This window comes from Triticum dicoccoides, chromosome 3A (assembly GCF_002162155.2).
Source record: "Triticum dicoccoides isolate Atlit2015 ecotype Zavitan chromosome 3A, WEW_v2.0, whole genome shotgun sequence".
NCBI classification, from domain to species: Eukaryota; Viridiplantae; Streptophyta; class Magnoliopsida; order Poales; family Poaceae; genus Triticum; species Triticum dicoccoides.
In genome coordinates this window covers 753,987,275-753,997,738 of record NC_041384.1, presented here as the reverse complement: position 1 = coordinate 753,997,738, position 10,464 = coordinate 753,987,275, and the positions used below count along the sequence as shown (strand labels likewise).

The 10,464-nt window shown below is 41.3% G+C and overlaps 1 protein-coding gene across 3 annotated transcripts; it reads right to left on the bottom strand.

The window, feature by feature from the left end:
* Positions 1-201: 201 nt before the first annotated feature.
* On the bottom strand, positions 202-6,458 carry LOC119270715 (G-type lectin S-receptor-like serine/threonine-protein kinase B120). Of its 3 annotated transcripts, none has more exons than XM_037552756.1 (8): positions 6,186-6,458; positions 4,516-5,389; positions 4,356-4,434; positions 3,981-4,105; positions 3,609-3,864; positions 2,485-2,707; positions 2,267-2,387; positions 202-450 (listed from the first exon to the last, which is right to left on the bottom strand). In XM_037552756.1, the coding sequence occupies exons 2-8, from the start codon at positions 5,347-5,349 to the stop codon at positions 310-312; spliced, it is 1,779 nt and encodes a 592-aa protein (XP_037408653.1). In that variant the 5' UTR covers positions 5,350-5,389; positions 6,186-6,458; the 3' UTR covers positions 202-309. The 3 variants fall into 3 exon arrangements, with proteins under 3 accessions (XP_037408653.1, XP_037408652.1, XP_037408654.1); XM_037552755.1 differs by having other exon boundaries at positions 203-450; positions 3,981-4,135; XM_037552757.1 differs by lacking the exon at positions 202-450 and adding an exon at positions 535-822 and having other exon boundaries at positions 3,981-4,135.
* Positions 6,459-10,464: the final 4,006 nt, after the last annotated feature.

Genomic DNA, 10,464 nt, shown 5'->3' with positions numbered 1-10,464 from the left:
AGTGCTGAATTTGAGGCACGAATATCAATATAACATTAGTCATTGAGGCACAAATATCTATGTGACATTAGTCATTCTTGCACATGTTGTAGCCTTGTAGCATGGTGGAATAGGGGAAGAATAGATGTTTGCACAGAAAAGCATAGACCTTTATGTCACATTTATTACGTGCGTTTATATTTTTGATGCAAAGCAAATATATTTTACTACTTTATTTATAAGATACACCAAAAGAAAGGTGTATACATCAAATATATCCCTAAGTGAACATTATTACATCTGGTATAATGAAGATGTTGGCCCTTTGAATCACATCGTCTCTATCTCATTCAGCTTTTGCATGATCTCACCAATTGTAGGTCTCTCATGTTGGTTAAAAGCCACACAATTTTTAGCTATATCAATGCAACACTTTGCTTGTGGGTCGTCCACGTCTATAGATGTATGCCACTGCAAAATTCAAGCATTAAGCGTGACTGTTTCATATGTTGAACATAACATAATATAAGATATATATACCATTTCTGTTTTCTTTCCTTAATATATTAGTTAACTATTTATTTATTTATTTGCGAAATACCCAGATCTATTATAAAAGTTCACGGTAAGTACAAAGGACGCCAAACATAATGAAAATTGCACCGAGGCCTCTAGACCACCAAACTACCACTACCGCCGCCAGAACAAGCCAGTGATGCCTGGTTGTCCCCGATCCCATATTAGAGTAGGCATGATCTTGTCGAGGACAATCGGGAAGTCTTTATCCACCAGCGTTCTGGAACCATAGTCGTCGCTATTGAACCCTTGGATCGATCTGAGCACCTGCAACTAAATCTCGCCATCGCCCACACATGCAGAGAAACCCTAACTTTGCCGCCCCAACGAGACGGTAGGAATCTACGCCGGTCCTCCTTTGATTCCATCCTGATAGACGAATTCGAGGAGTATGAAAGCCTAGAAGACCAACTCGAAGAAGAAGTGTCGCCAACCGTCCAAGTGATGCCTCTGTGAGGACTAATAAAATCCTAACCTAAACTACTAGCCGGAGACAAGGCACCGGGATTCCCCTCCCTACCACCACTGGAGCGGCAGGCAGTGGGGAGGAGAATCCATAGGCTGTCCTGTGAAGCTTGGAGGGGAGAACTTTGCCCTAGCCGCCTTAGCATGAGGGAAAGGAAAAAATGTGGTTGCTTTAGCTATTGGTTAACTATTATAATAGTATAACTTGCTATCATCTACAAGATAAAGTTCATGAATATGAGTGGTACCTCTATCAGAAGTAAATAACTTACAAAATATGTTTGTAAGATATGATGAGAGATGTTTCATCGACTTTAAAATATAGTCCATAAAAAACATCACCACTCTTGTAACTTGTGGTGGCAGTATTTTTAAAGCATTATTGGCAACTAAATAGTGATATTGAGGTATACGTGTCTCAAACATTATAGCTTTGATAGGTAAAGAAATCTCCATTATCTTGGAGATGTGAAAAACCAAAATAACAGAACGAGCATATAGAAAGTTCCTTTACAGTATTATATTTCGTATGAAGAGTGTGAATGAAGTAACTTTTTTGCATTCTTCAGTGTATGGAACTAATATATATCTTCTATAAAATGTATGTGATTCCAGTAAAAAATCAAAAATTTCCATGCATACAGAGACTACGGAGTGCTCTGAATTTTTTTTAAGAGCTACTGATATACTTTGGTACATAACGGTAATCCATTTCTGAGCCCAGGCTCAGCTGCACCTGCCCTTACGAGAAAAATCAAAACAATTACTAGAAAAATTCCAAAAATTTCAAAATTTTTTTGTGGTAGATAATTTGATGTGTGAGGTACGCTCCAATTTTCAAATTATTTGGCCATATGAGCAGCTCTCGGCAAAAAAGACAAATTTGGGGTCTGTAAAAATGTTTACTATTCATACACTGTTCTGACCCGATTTGTATTTTTTGCTGAGAGGTTCTCAGAAGTCCAAATGATCTAAAATTTGGAGCGGACCTCAAGTGATAAATTGTCTACCATGCAAAAAAGATTGGAATTTTTTGAATTTGTTTTGAATTTTTTGTGATTTTTTTTCCTGGACGGGTGCAGATGAGCCTGGGCACCGAAACACTGCACTCAGTACATAAAATCTACATTGTTGTTGCTAGTTGCACTGAGTATGTGACTTTTAGTTATTATCTTATAGTGTGTAGCTGCAAGATGAGATTTTATTACAAAACACCAACTGAAATGGAAAAGTAAATTATTCTTACATTATCGAAATCATAATTGTTACACCCTGCTAATAGATGAATGATTATATTGCCCAAGCCATATATGTCTGATTTAAATGTTATTTCTCCATGGACTATGGTCTCTGGTGCAATAATTCCCCTGCATGACATTATGATAGCAAACTTTAATATGTGTGCATAAATCAAATTTAGCATACTAAATAGCAAGAAAAGAAATCATGGTAGTATTAACTTACCGTGTTCCACGAACATTTTTAGTGTAAATTCTAGTTATTCCTTCATCAAAGCATCTTGATATCCCAAAGTCTGTAATTTTGGGATCCATGCGAGCATCCAAAAGAATATTGTCGGGTTTTAAATCCAAGTGAGTAATACGTTGGTCGTGAAGATAGTTCAGACCATTGCAAATTCCCCTAATCATTTGGTATCGTATTTTCCATTCATCTTTATGAGACTTATCTGCACCACCACCACCAACAACAACAACAACAACAACAACAACAAAAATTACATGGCATATTTTCTTCTCCAACACGTATGAGTGAATTATGTTATGAAAAATCACCCGCCTTTAGAAAAATGATGGAGAACTACAAGTGGAGGATGTGCAACATTAAGCAATTTTTTATATTATATTATCAAGGAGAAATCTTTAGATCATATATTGTCAAACATCATCAGGTTATTATATAGATGTATTTTCCTAGTCATTATATTTGAATGCTAGACATTACAAGGAGTTTTAGTTAATTTATACTCTAATGTATGATTGACTAGTAAAGTTCAATTGATGGTTGTCGACACATCAGAAGGTTGCTATATACCAGTATTTTGCTAGTATTATAGTTGGATGCTAAAAACTATAGGAAAGTTCAGTTATTTTGTTCTGGAGATCAATCACATTATGTCACACAGTACAATCTAGAGATCAGGTTACATTAGTTGTCATCAAATAGTCTTTAAAATGCAGTAAACTCTACCTATCCTCTATATAGTGTACATTCCGATCCTGATATTGGGTTGTGTTGTATTCTTGTCATCAACATGTCTCTAGTACTATATATGGTCACACATGTCATATCTGGACCAATGCAACCCATATAAACTTTGCTAAAAACATGTCCCATTGAGACAAGTTACGAGACCTCGGTTTCAGAGGTGTTTAAGAATATGCTTAACTGCTCAAGAAGAGTTTAGCCGTTTAGGTAACTATGATGTATTGGAGAGATTACATTAGCTTCCTTGGCCAGGGAGAATGGATGTATGGTCCCATTATCAAATTCAATTCCTCATGGACATAAAAAAATTCTCCTATTTGTGCTGGATTTAAGTTTCCTTAAAAAAAAGTTGCAAGTTTTACCTTCAAGATACTTCTGAAGGTTTCCGTTAGGAACATACTCGAAGCATAGCAACCGTTGTGGTACCTCTGATAGCACAAGACTTCCTTCGTATTGCACACATTCCCCATATGTATCCGCACAATAACCAAGAAATCTCACTATATTCGTGTGCTTTGCCTTTATTAAACAATTAATCTCATCCAGAAAGGTCGCCTCAGAAAAGTTCTGCATTATTGAGAGTTTCTTCACAGCAACCTTCCCAGTTCCGATATCTCCCTGTTTACTTAACTTATTAAAAATCTAGCATTAACACGATAATTTTGCGCCAGTAGGCAAACACATGCATGCACAATTACGAGCTGCAACACAAATACACAATCAAGGAATCATACCAGGTAAACCACTCCGAACCCACCACGACCGATCTCTTGATGGAATTTTTGTGTGATGTATCTTATGAATGGAAATGATAGCTTAGTTGGCTCTGCATTTGCGTCCATCAGTACGCTCTGAAGGGCTTTAAGTTCAGTTAATTGATCAGCCGTTGCTGTAATACAAAAAAATAATCTCAAATAATACCAACTGTAATTCTTCTTTTAATAGAATAGATAGTAATACATGTTCCCAACATGACAGAGCTATTATATTAATTTAATAATATTTTACACCTCAAGACTGATTGTAGTGTTATATATGAACCTCATGTATAATTTATAGATACATGGATTTAACATTCAAACATTTAAAATATTTTGAATAGCAGTAACCTGAAGAAGACAAAAAGTTATTGATGCTCTTTAAAGATAGGATGGATTGTCCATCGTCATGTTTTCCAATGTCATAAGCCTGTCAGAAAACAAGGAACACTTACAAAATTGCCGCACAAAATTGAAACAGATTCTTTTAACTCGGAAATGAAAATGCAACCTTGCTAATAGGACTTCGTGTTTTGGCCAACTTCCTGATATGATGCGGTCCCCAGTATGGAGCAAAAGATAAATTGTAGTTTGATTGCTTGGGGGGGCTGAACTTCCTCTTGGCAGGTGTTGCGGCTGTGTCAACACGCTTGAACTCATTCGACTTCATTTCAGCATCAACACGCTTCTTCCAGCTATCAACAAGACACCTAGCATTCCTCTGTATCTCCTGGTCTTTATGGCTGCGCAGATGATTGACAGTTTTCCCAATACTGCAGCTTTGTAGGGCATTCAGATTAATAGGCAATTTCACTAGTGCACGAAGCAGGGCGTGAATAAGTTTTTCAATAGGCTTATCGGTTTCTTTAGGACCACCCCCTTCACCAGACTTCCCTTTGTGAATCTGTTGAAGCCACTCATTCAAGATCGGAAGGCCCCTTAGTTGTATAAACCTGCCTAGGAAATCAGGATTTTCTGTAGCTGCGATAATATCAGCAACCCTTGCTCGACCGGCAAGGCCTATTTTCTGTTCAGTTCGATCAAGTTGCAATAATTGAACTAACTTCATCGCCGCTTCAGCATCATATAGTCTATCATTTTCTGTAATCTCTTTGATTTTGGACCACGCAATGTCCCTCTTAACATTTTCGAATTTACTCTCATCAACATTAAGAGGGCAAACACCATTTCCCTTAGCTGAATCAATTCTTTCCCTGTCTCTGTTATTTTTCGTCCCTGCAGATGCACCACAATTTTGAACACCATCTGAACAAGGATCCAATTGCTGGGAAGCTGATGGAACATTTGGCCCCTTTCCCAAGCGCGCACCTGAAAACAGGAACATCGAAAAACAACACAGTCCCTACCCGAATCTCCCGTCCGCCCTGAAATAAATGAATTATTATTATTTGCTCGAGGAACAAAATGATCTTCATGTTACCAAGACAACAGAAAGCGCATGAGCATGGTCAAATACTTCAGAAATCATTGAGTGAAGCGTAATCAAGAGCTTCATAGCTAAAAAATAATTCCTTGGCATAGCTAAACTGCTAAACCACAACATGATTAAGTTATTGACTTGGTACAAATTTGTAGAATAGCCAAAAGTTCATGCAGCAAGGTGTGGACGGCTGGTGGCTGCTCCGCCGATCAAATCCATTCCTTCGAGGGAGAATTTTGAAGACACTCTTGCTTAGCACTACGACAGAGGGGTGTTTCTTGGGGAAATCTAATTACAACAAGGTGCCCCACAAGTCACAGTGCAGTTAAAAGACCTCCACCTTGGCCTTGTCACTTTCCCAAACTAGATGGGAAAATTTGCTTGGAGATTGGCCCATAACACTTTGGCATTAAAAATCAACCTCAATCGGAAAGGATGGATATCAATCCAAAGTATTTGCTGTGCGGCAGGGATTTTGAAGACTGTGCATGTGTTCTTCAAGCGCAAACTTGCTATAGGATGTAGTAGTATACCAAAGTACATATATAGGGAATTAACAGGAAGCAAACCAGTACATATATAGTTGGAATTAACAGGTGGCAGTACTAGTGTACTACTGGATGCTAGATCTGTACAGATGTTCAGCCAGCAGAAATTTCACAAGCTCTCCAACACGAGCGGAACAGAGTGAAAGAAACTCAAGTTTATAATCTGATTCAACAGAACGTGGACATACATACCTTCAGTTCGCAAATAATGGACGGAGCGCTCACTTCAGGGAAGATAGATTTGAGAGGATCGATGCTAGCTCTAGATGGATATGAGTTTCGTTTCCGCTCTTTATTGGGAAAAAGGATGGATATGAGGGAAATGAAACCATCCAACTATGAAGCCTCTCTTCTTTCTCTATTGAGCTTCAGGGAAGACTTGGCAAAGTCTTCTACACCTATGGAGGCCCACTTAATTAGCAGCGATGAATCAAGATGCCCTTTCGCGTCCTTTGCTTGCATGCATGTGACTGACTGCTACTGTCAGTTCTGCATCCGGGAGCTATCACACCTTTTTGATGTGGAGAAAAGGTTCTGCATAAAAATGTTAATTCAAATCCAATCCAGTGGCCGGCTGCAAGCGAGCATGCATATGATTTTTCAGCTAAGTTAAGACTTATAGATGTTGGTCGGCACCATCTGTTTGCATGATGCCTTTCCTTCCAAAATGCAAATCAAGAGAGAAAATCCTACAGTTGGGACACTTGGACACTTCAAGAAAATTAATGTTATAATAATCATAGGCAGGGTTCACCATTCATCAGCTGCTGAGATCTTGCTAACAGCACCGTCCTATGATTATGTAACCATCTTGTAAGTGGTATCGACGTAAGCCCATGTGATATGGTGTGATAAGCACGGCTGCCTAGGACATTTTCTATTGTAAAGGGAAGACTTCAGGTACGTAGAGAGCGCTCAAGTCCTCGATGGATTAGGCTATTAGTCTCATGCAAAACTCGGCTTGTACACAACCTACAAAACTCGCATATTAAGGGCGTCCCCAATGTGTGGTGAACAGGGGCTCTTGAGCAAAAAAATAGTCTTAAGACCCGGCCACAAGCACTATATATGAGAGGAGGTTCTTAAGAAAATTTTCCTAAGCTGGTCCATTGAACAGGCCACAAGCTATAAAATAACATAAGCGCTGTACCAAAGATGTAGTTGCTAACTAGCTTTCCACATCCGGACGATATAGGAACGTACTAATGTTGAAACAACTATCAAAATGAGATAAGTTTCAGACAAAAAAGCTGATTATTCATATCCAATGAATATGAGGACTGACAATAAAGCTGCAAGTAGGCTTAGATCGATTTTTAACCTAATTTAGTACCCACAGATTTTTATAATGAAGCAGTGCTGATTCAAATCCGATTTAGTGGCCATCTATTTGAGTGCATCATCTTTCAAAATGTCCACGGACAGAAAATCCTACAGTCAGACACTCCAAAGGAAGAAGATATATGAAGTGAGGGATGAAACAAAATAAATATCGAACATCTTGCCCTCGGTTGCAGCTTAATCAAACACCACCTAATATTGGGGATGCAGTTAAGTTACTGTCAGTTAGCTCAGCTGGAAGCAATCAGTTAGCTTATCTTCACTGGGTGGCACTGAAGATTGGGAGCTAGCTGTCACTGTCGATGAGCAGGATAGCATTCACAGTATATCTCTGCAGCACAATCCACAAGCCCAATAATCCAAAACGGTTTATTCTTACAGAAATGAGCTATTTTTTCATGAGGTAATTCTGGGTCCTCATATGTTCCCATCAGTTGGCATGGTTATCACTACACTAGTCTGCCCTCAGTTGCAGCTTAAGCAAACAATGGAATAGCTAGCTCGGTTGGAATTGATCAGTTAGTTTATCTTCACTAGGTGGCACCGTGGCACTGAAGATTGCCATCCGGCTCTCAGTATCAGATGGCATTCAATGTCTATCTCTGCAGCGCGAATCACAAGCCGATAATATGCAATGCGGTTTATTGTGAACAGAAATGAGCCATTTGGCGGACTTGTCAACACCCCCTTTGATCGATGGGCTAGTGCACAAGAAGGCAGGCATTGACTGACTTGAGAGGCGGCTCTGCGGCAGCAAGACCAGAAAAAAGTAGTGGTGCTTACTTTTCTTGTTCTTCGTGGTGTCTTCTTACTTGGGTCTAATTTCTCCATAAATTTGCAGCACCAAGTCAGTCCTGAAAGTGGTACGCACTCCCAGATGAGATGTTCAACACTGACTATTGTTAAATCCTCATAGCATTGTCGCAAACTTGTCAGGTCCACTAACTTGTAACAAGTGGCAAATCTAGTGCCGTAAATTTGCAAATTATGCCACTTTGATCACTGCAACATTGAATTAGCTAAAATGTTCGGAAATGTTAACGCCCACATGTGTGAGCGTTTGCATCTCGCCCACACGCGTGGATCCGTGTCCGTTCGTGAGCGCACGAATCTTGGCATGTTTCTAGTGCCACGTAGGACTGGCTTGGTGTGTGGGCGTTCAGTCGGTCGCCCACACGGTCGTTTCACCACACAGGAGGGGCTGGTGTGTGGGCGTTCAGCAGTTCGGCCACACGCCACTTTGCACGCACACTCAAGGACTAGTGTGTGGGCATTTGCCATCTCGCCCACACGCCCGTCTCCTCTCTCACACCCAAACTGCTAGTTGCCATGTGTTTTGCAGTGCACATGGAAACTGCCCCTAGTGTGCTTTATAAGCAGGTGGCAACTCTCTTTTTTTACCCGAGTTTGCCATGTGTTTTGCAGGGTACACGGCAACTGCCTAGTGTGCAGGTAAGCAGATGGCAACTCTCTTTTACCTAGTTGCCATATGTTTTTGCATGGTACATGGCAACTGCCCTAACGTGCACGTAAGCAGATGGCAACTCTTCCTTTTTACATGGCAACTGCACTAGCATGCTTGTGAGCACATGGCAACTCTCTCAACTGCCTAGTGTTAGTATGTGGCAACTCCTAAAGTTATGAAATCATGGCAACTACATTAGATCAGACCATAGATGACAACTGTAGTTGAGCAACCATGGCAACTGCAGTTGTCCGACATGGCAACCATAGTTCAGCGACATGGCAACTGCAGTTAAACGAACATGGACGAGGGTCTGGACCATGGCAACTGCGGGCGCGCAGTGACCGTCACGCGTGGCGTGCGGGACCAGGAGGTACGAGGCCTGACATACGGGCGTGTGGGCGTTATCAACTTCGCCCACACGCACGCGTGTGAGAGGGATCGGGAGAGAGAAAAAGAGGCGTGTGGGCGCTAGTTGTTTTGCCCACACGTAGGTGTGTGGGCTGTTCCTCTTATACACCACACAAAATGTGTGGGCGGACTCCCTAACGCCCATACGTGTGGCACTTATCGACGTCCAAAATGTTTGACCAAAGTAATGTCCAAAACGAGGTGTCGAATGCTGATGAGTTCTGATTTAGTTTGTTTGGCATCTTCATGCTGCGATTTTTGCTTCTTTAGTTGTTCTCATCAATTTGCACAAGTTTGGCGTGAGTTTTCTAACATCTTAGTAGAACATGTGGTGACATGGGGTAGAGTTACCTGCACCAGGAGATGATGACTGACTTACAAGTTCAGCTGCAGCATAGCCACAAGAAAAGTAGCAGTGCAATTTAATGTGGCCATGGCAAATTGGCAATCTCACTTTCACATCGCATCAAACCCACCACAGCCACATCCACAGGAGTCAAGTGCAACTGTACAACCATTTTACGGAGAATCCAAGCTTTCATGACCTGAATTTCCAGAGCGAGGTTGGAAGCAGCGCAAGGCGCGTCTGTAGATCATGGGCATCTTGCCAGTGATCTATGCACTACTCCCTTTCTTGGTACTCGAGTCACTAGGAAAGCTAACCGCGTTAGCATCTAGAGTTGTAACAAGCCACAGTCCAGAACATGATAGTGTTCCCTGGAGTGCCTCACTCGAAGGTTGCGTGAGGACATGTGGCAATCTGAGCTTCGACTATCCCTTTGGCATCGGATCAAGGTGCTCCCGTGGGCCTGATTTCAATCTCTCTTGCAAAGAGACCTCCCAACCCCCCAAGCTCTTCTTGCATGACGGCATCACCGAGCTAACCGGCGATATCGATGTGAATGATTTCGGCCCTGGAAATTTCATCAGCACCTCCTTCCAGCATACCATCCCTATGAAATCTGGTGTCAAAGTGTATGACTTGTCGCTGAAATCGCCTGGGAGGTCCTTCACCCATGGGTACACCGTTCTAAACATCATAGGTTGCGACCTGGATGTGTATTGGGTCAACGACAACACCGGCACAACCAGACGCGTCTGCAAAACTGCGTGCATGGACCTAGGAATTACGGAGATGGTGGCTACGAAGAAGTGCAACGGCGTCGGTTGCTGTAGTTTTCCCATCGATGACCATAGCATCGACACTTTTCACCTCAAATTTGTATTGCCCATAGGAAAATTAACACCGGAGCA

What these genes read in the sequence shown, in the direction of transcription:
- LOC119270715 (XM_037552757.1), bottom strand. Translation starts at nt 5,349, where the DNA reads ATGTTCCTGTTTTCAGGTGCGCGCTTGGGAAAGGGGCCAAATGTTCCA. An exon ending in TAACTTTTTGTCTTCTTCAG is followed by an intron (nt 4,136 to 4,355) that starts GTTACTGCTATT and finishes TTTGTATTACAG; the next exon opens with CAACGGCTGATCAATTAACT. An exon ending in CCTTCAGAAGTATCTTGAAG is followed by an intron (nt 2,708 to 3,608) that starts GTAAAACTTGCA and finishes GTGGTGGTGCAG; the next exon opens with ATAAGTCTCATAAAGATGAA.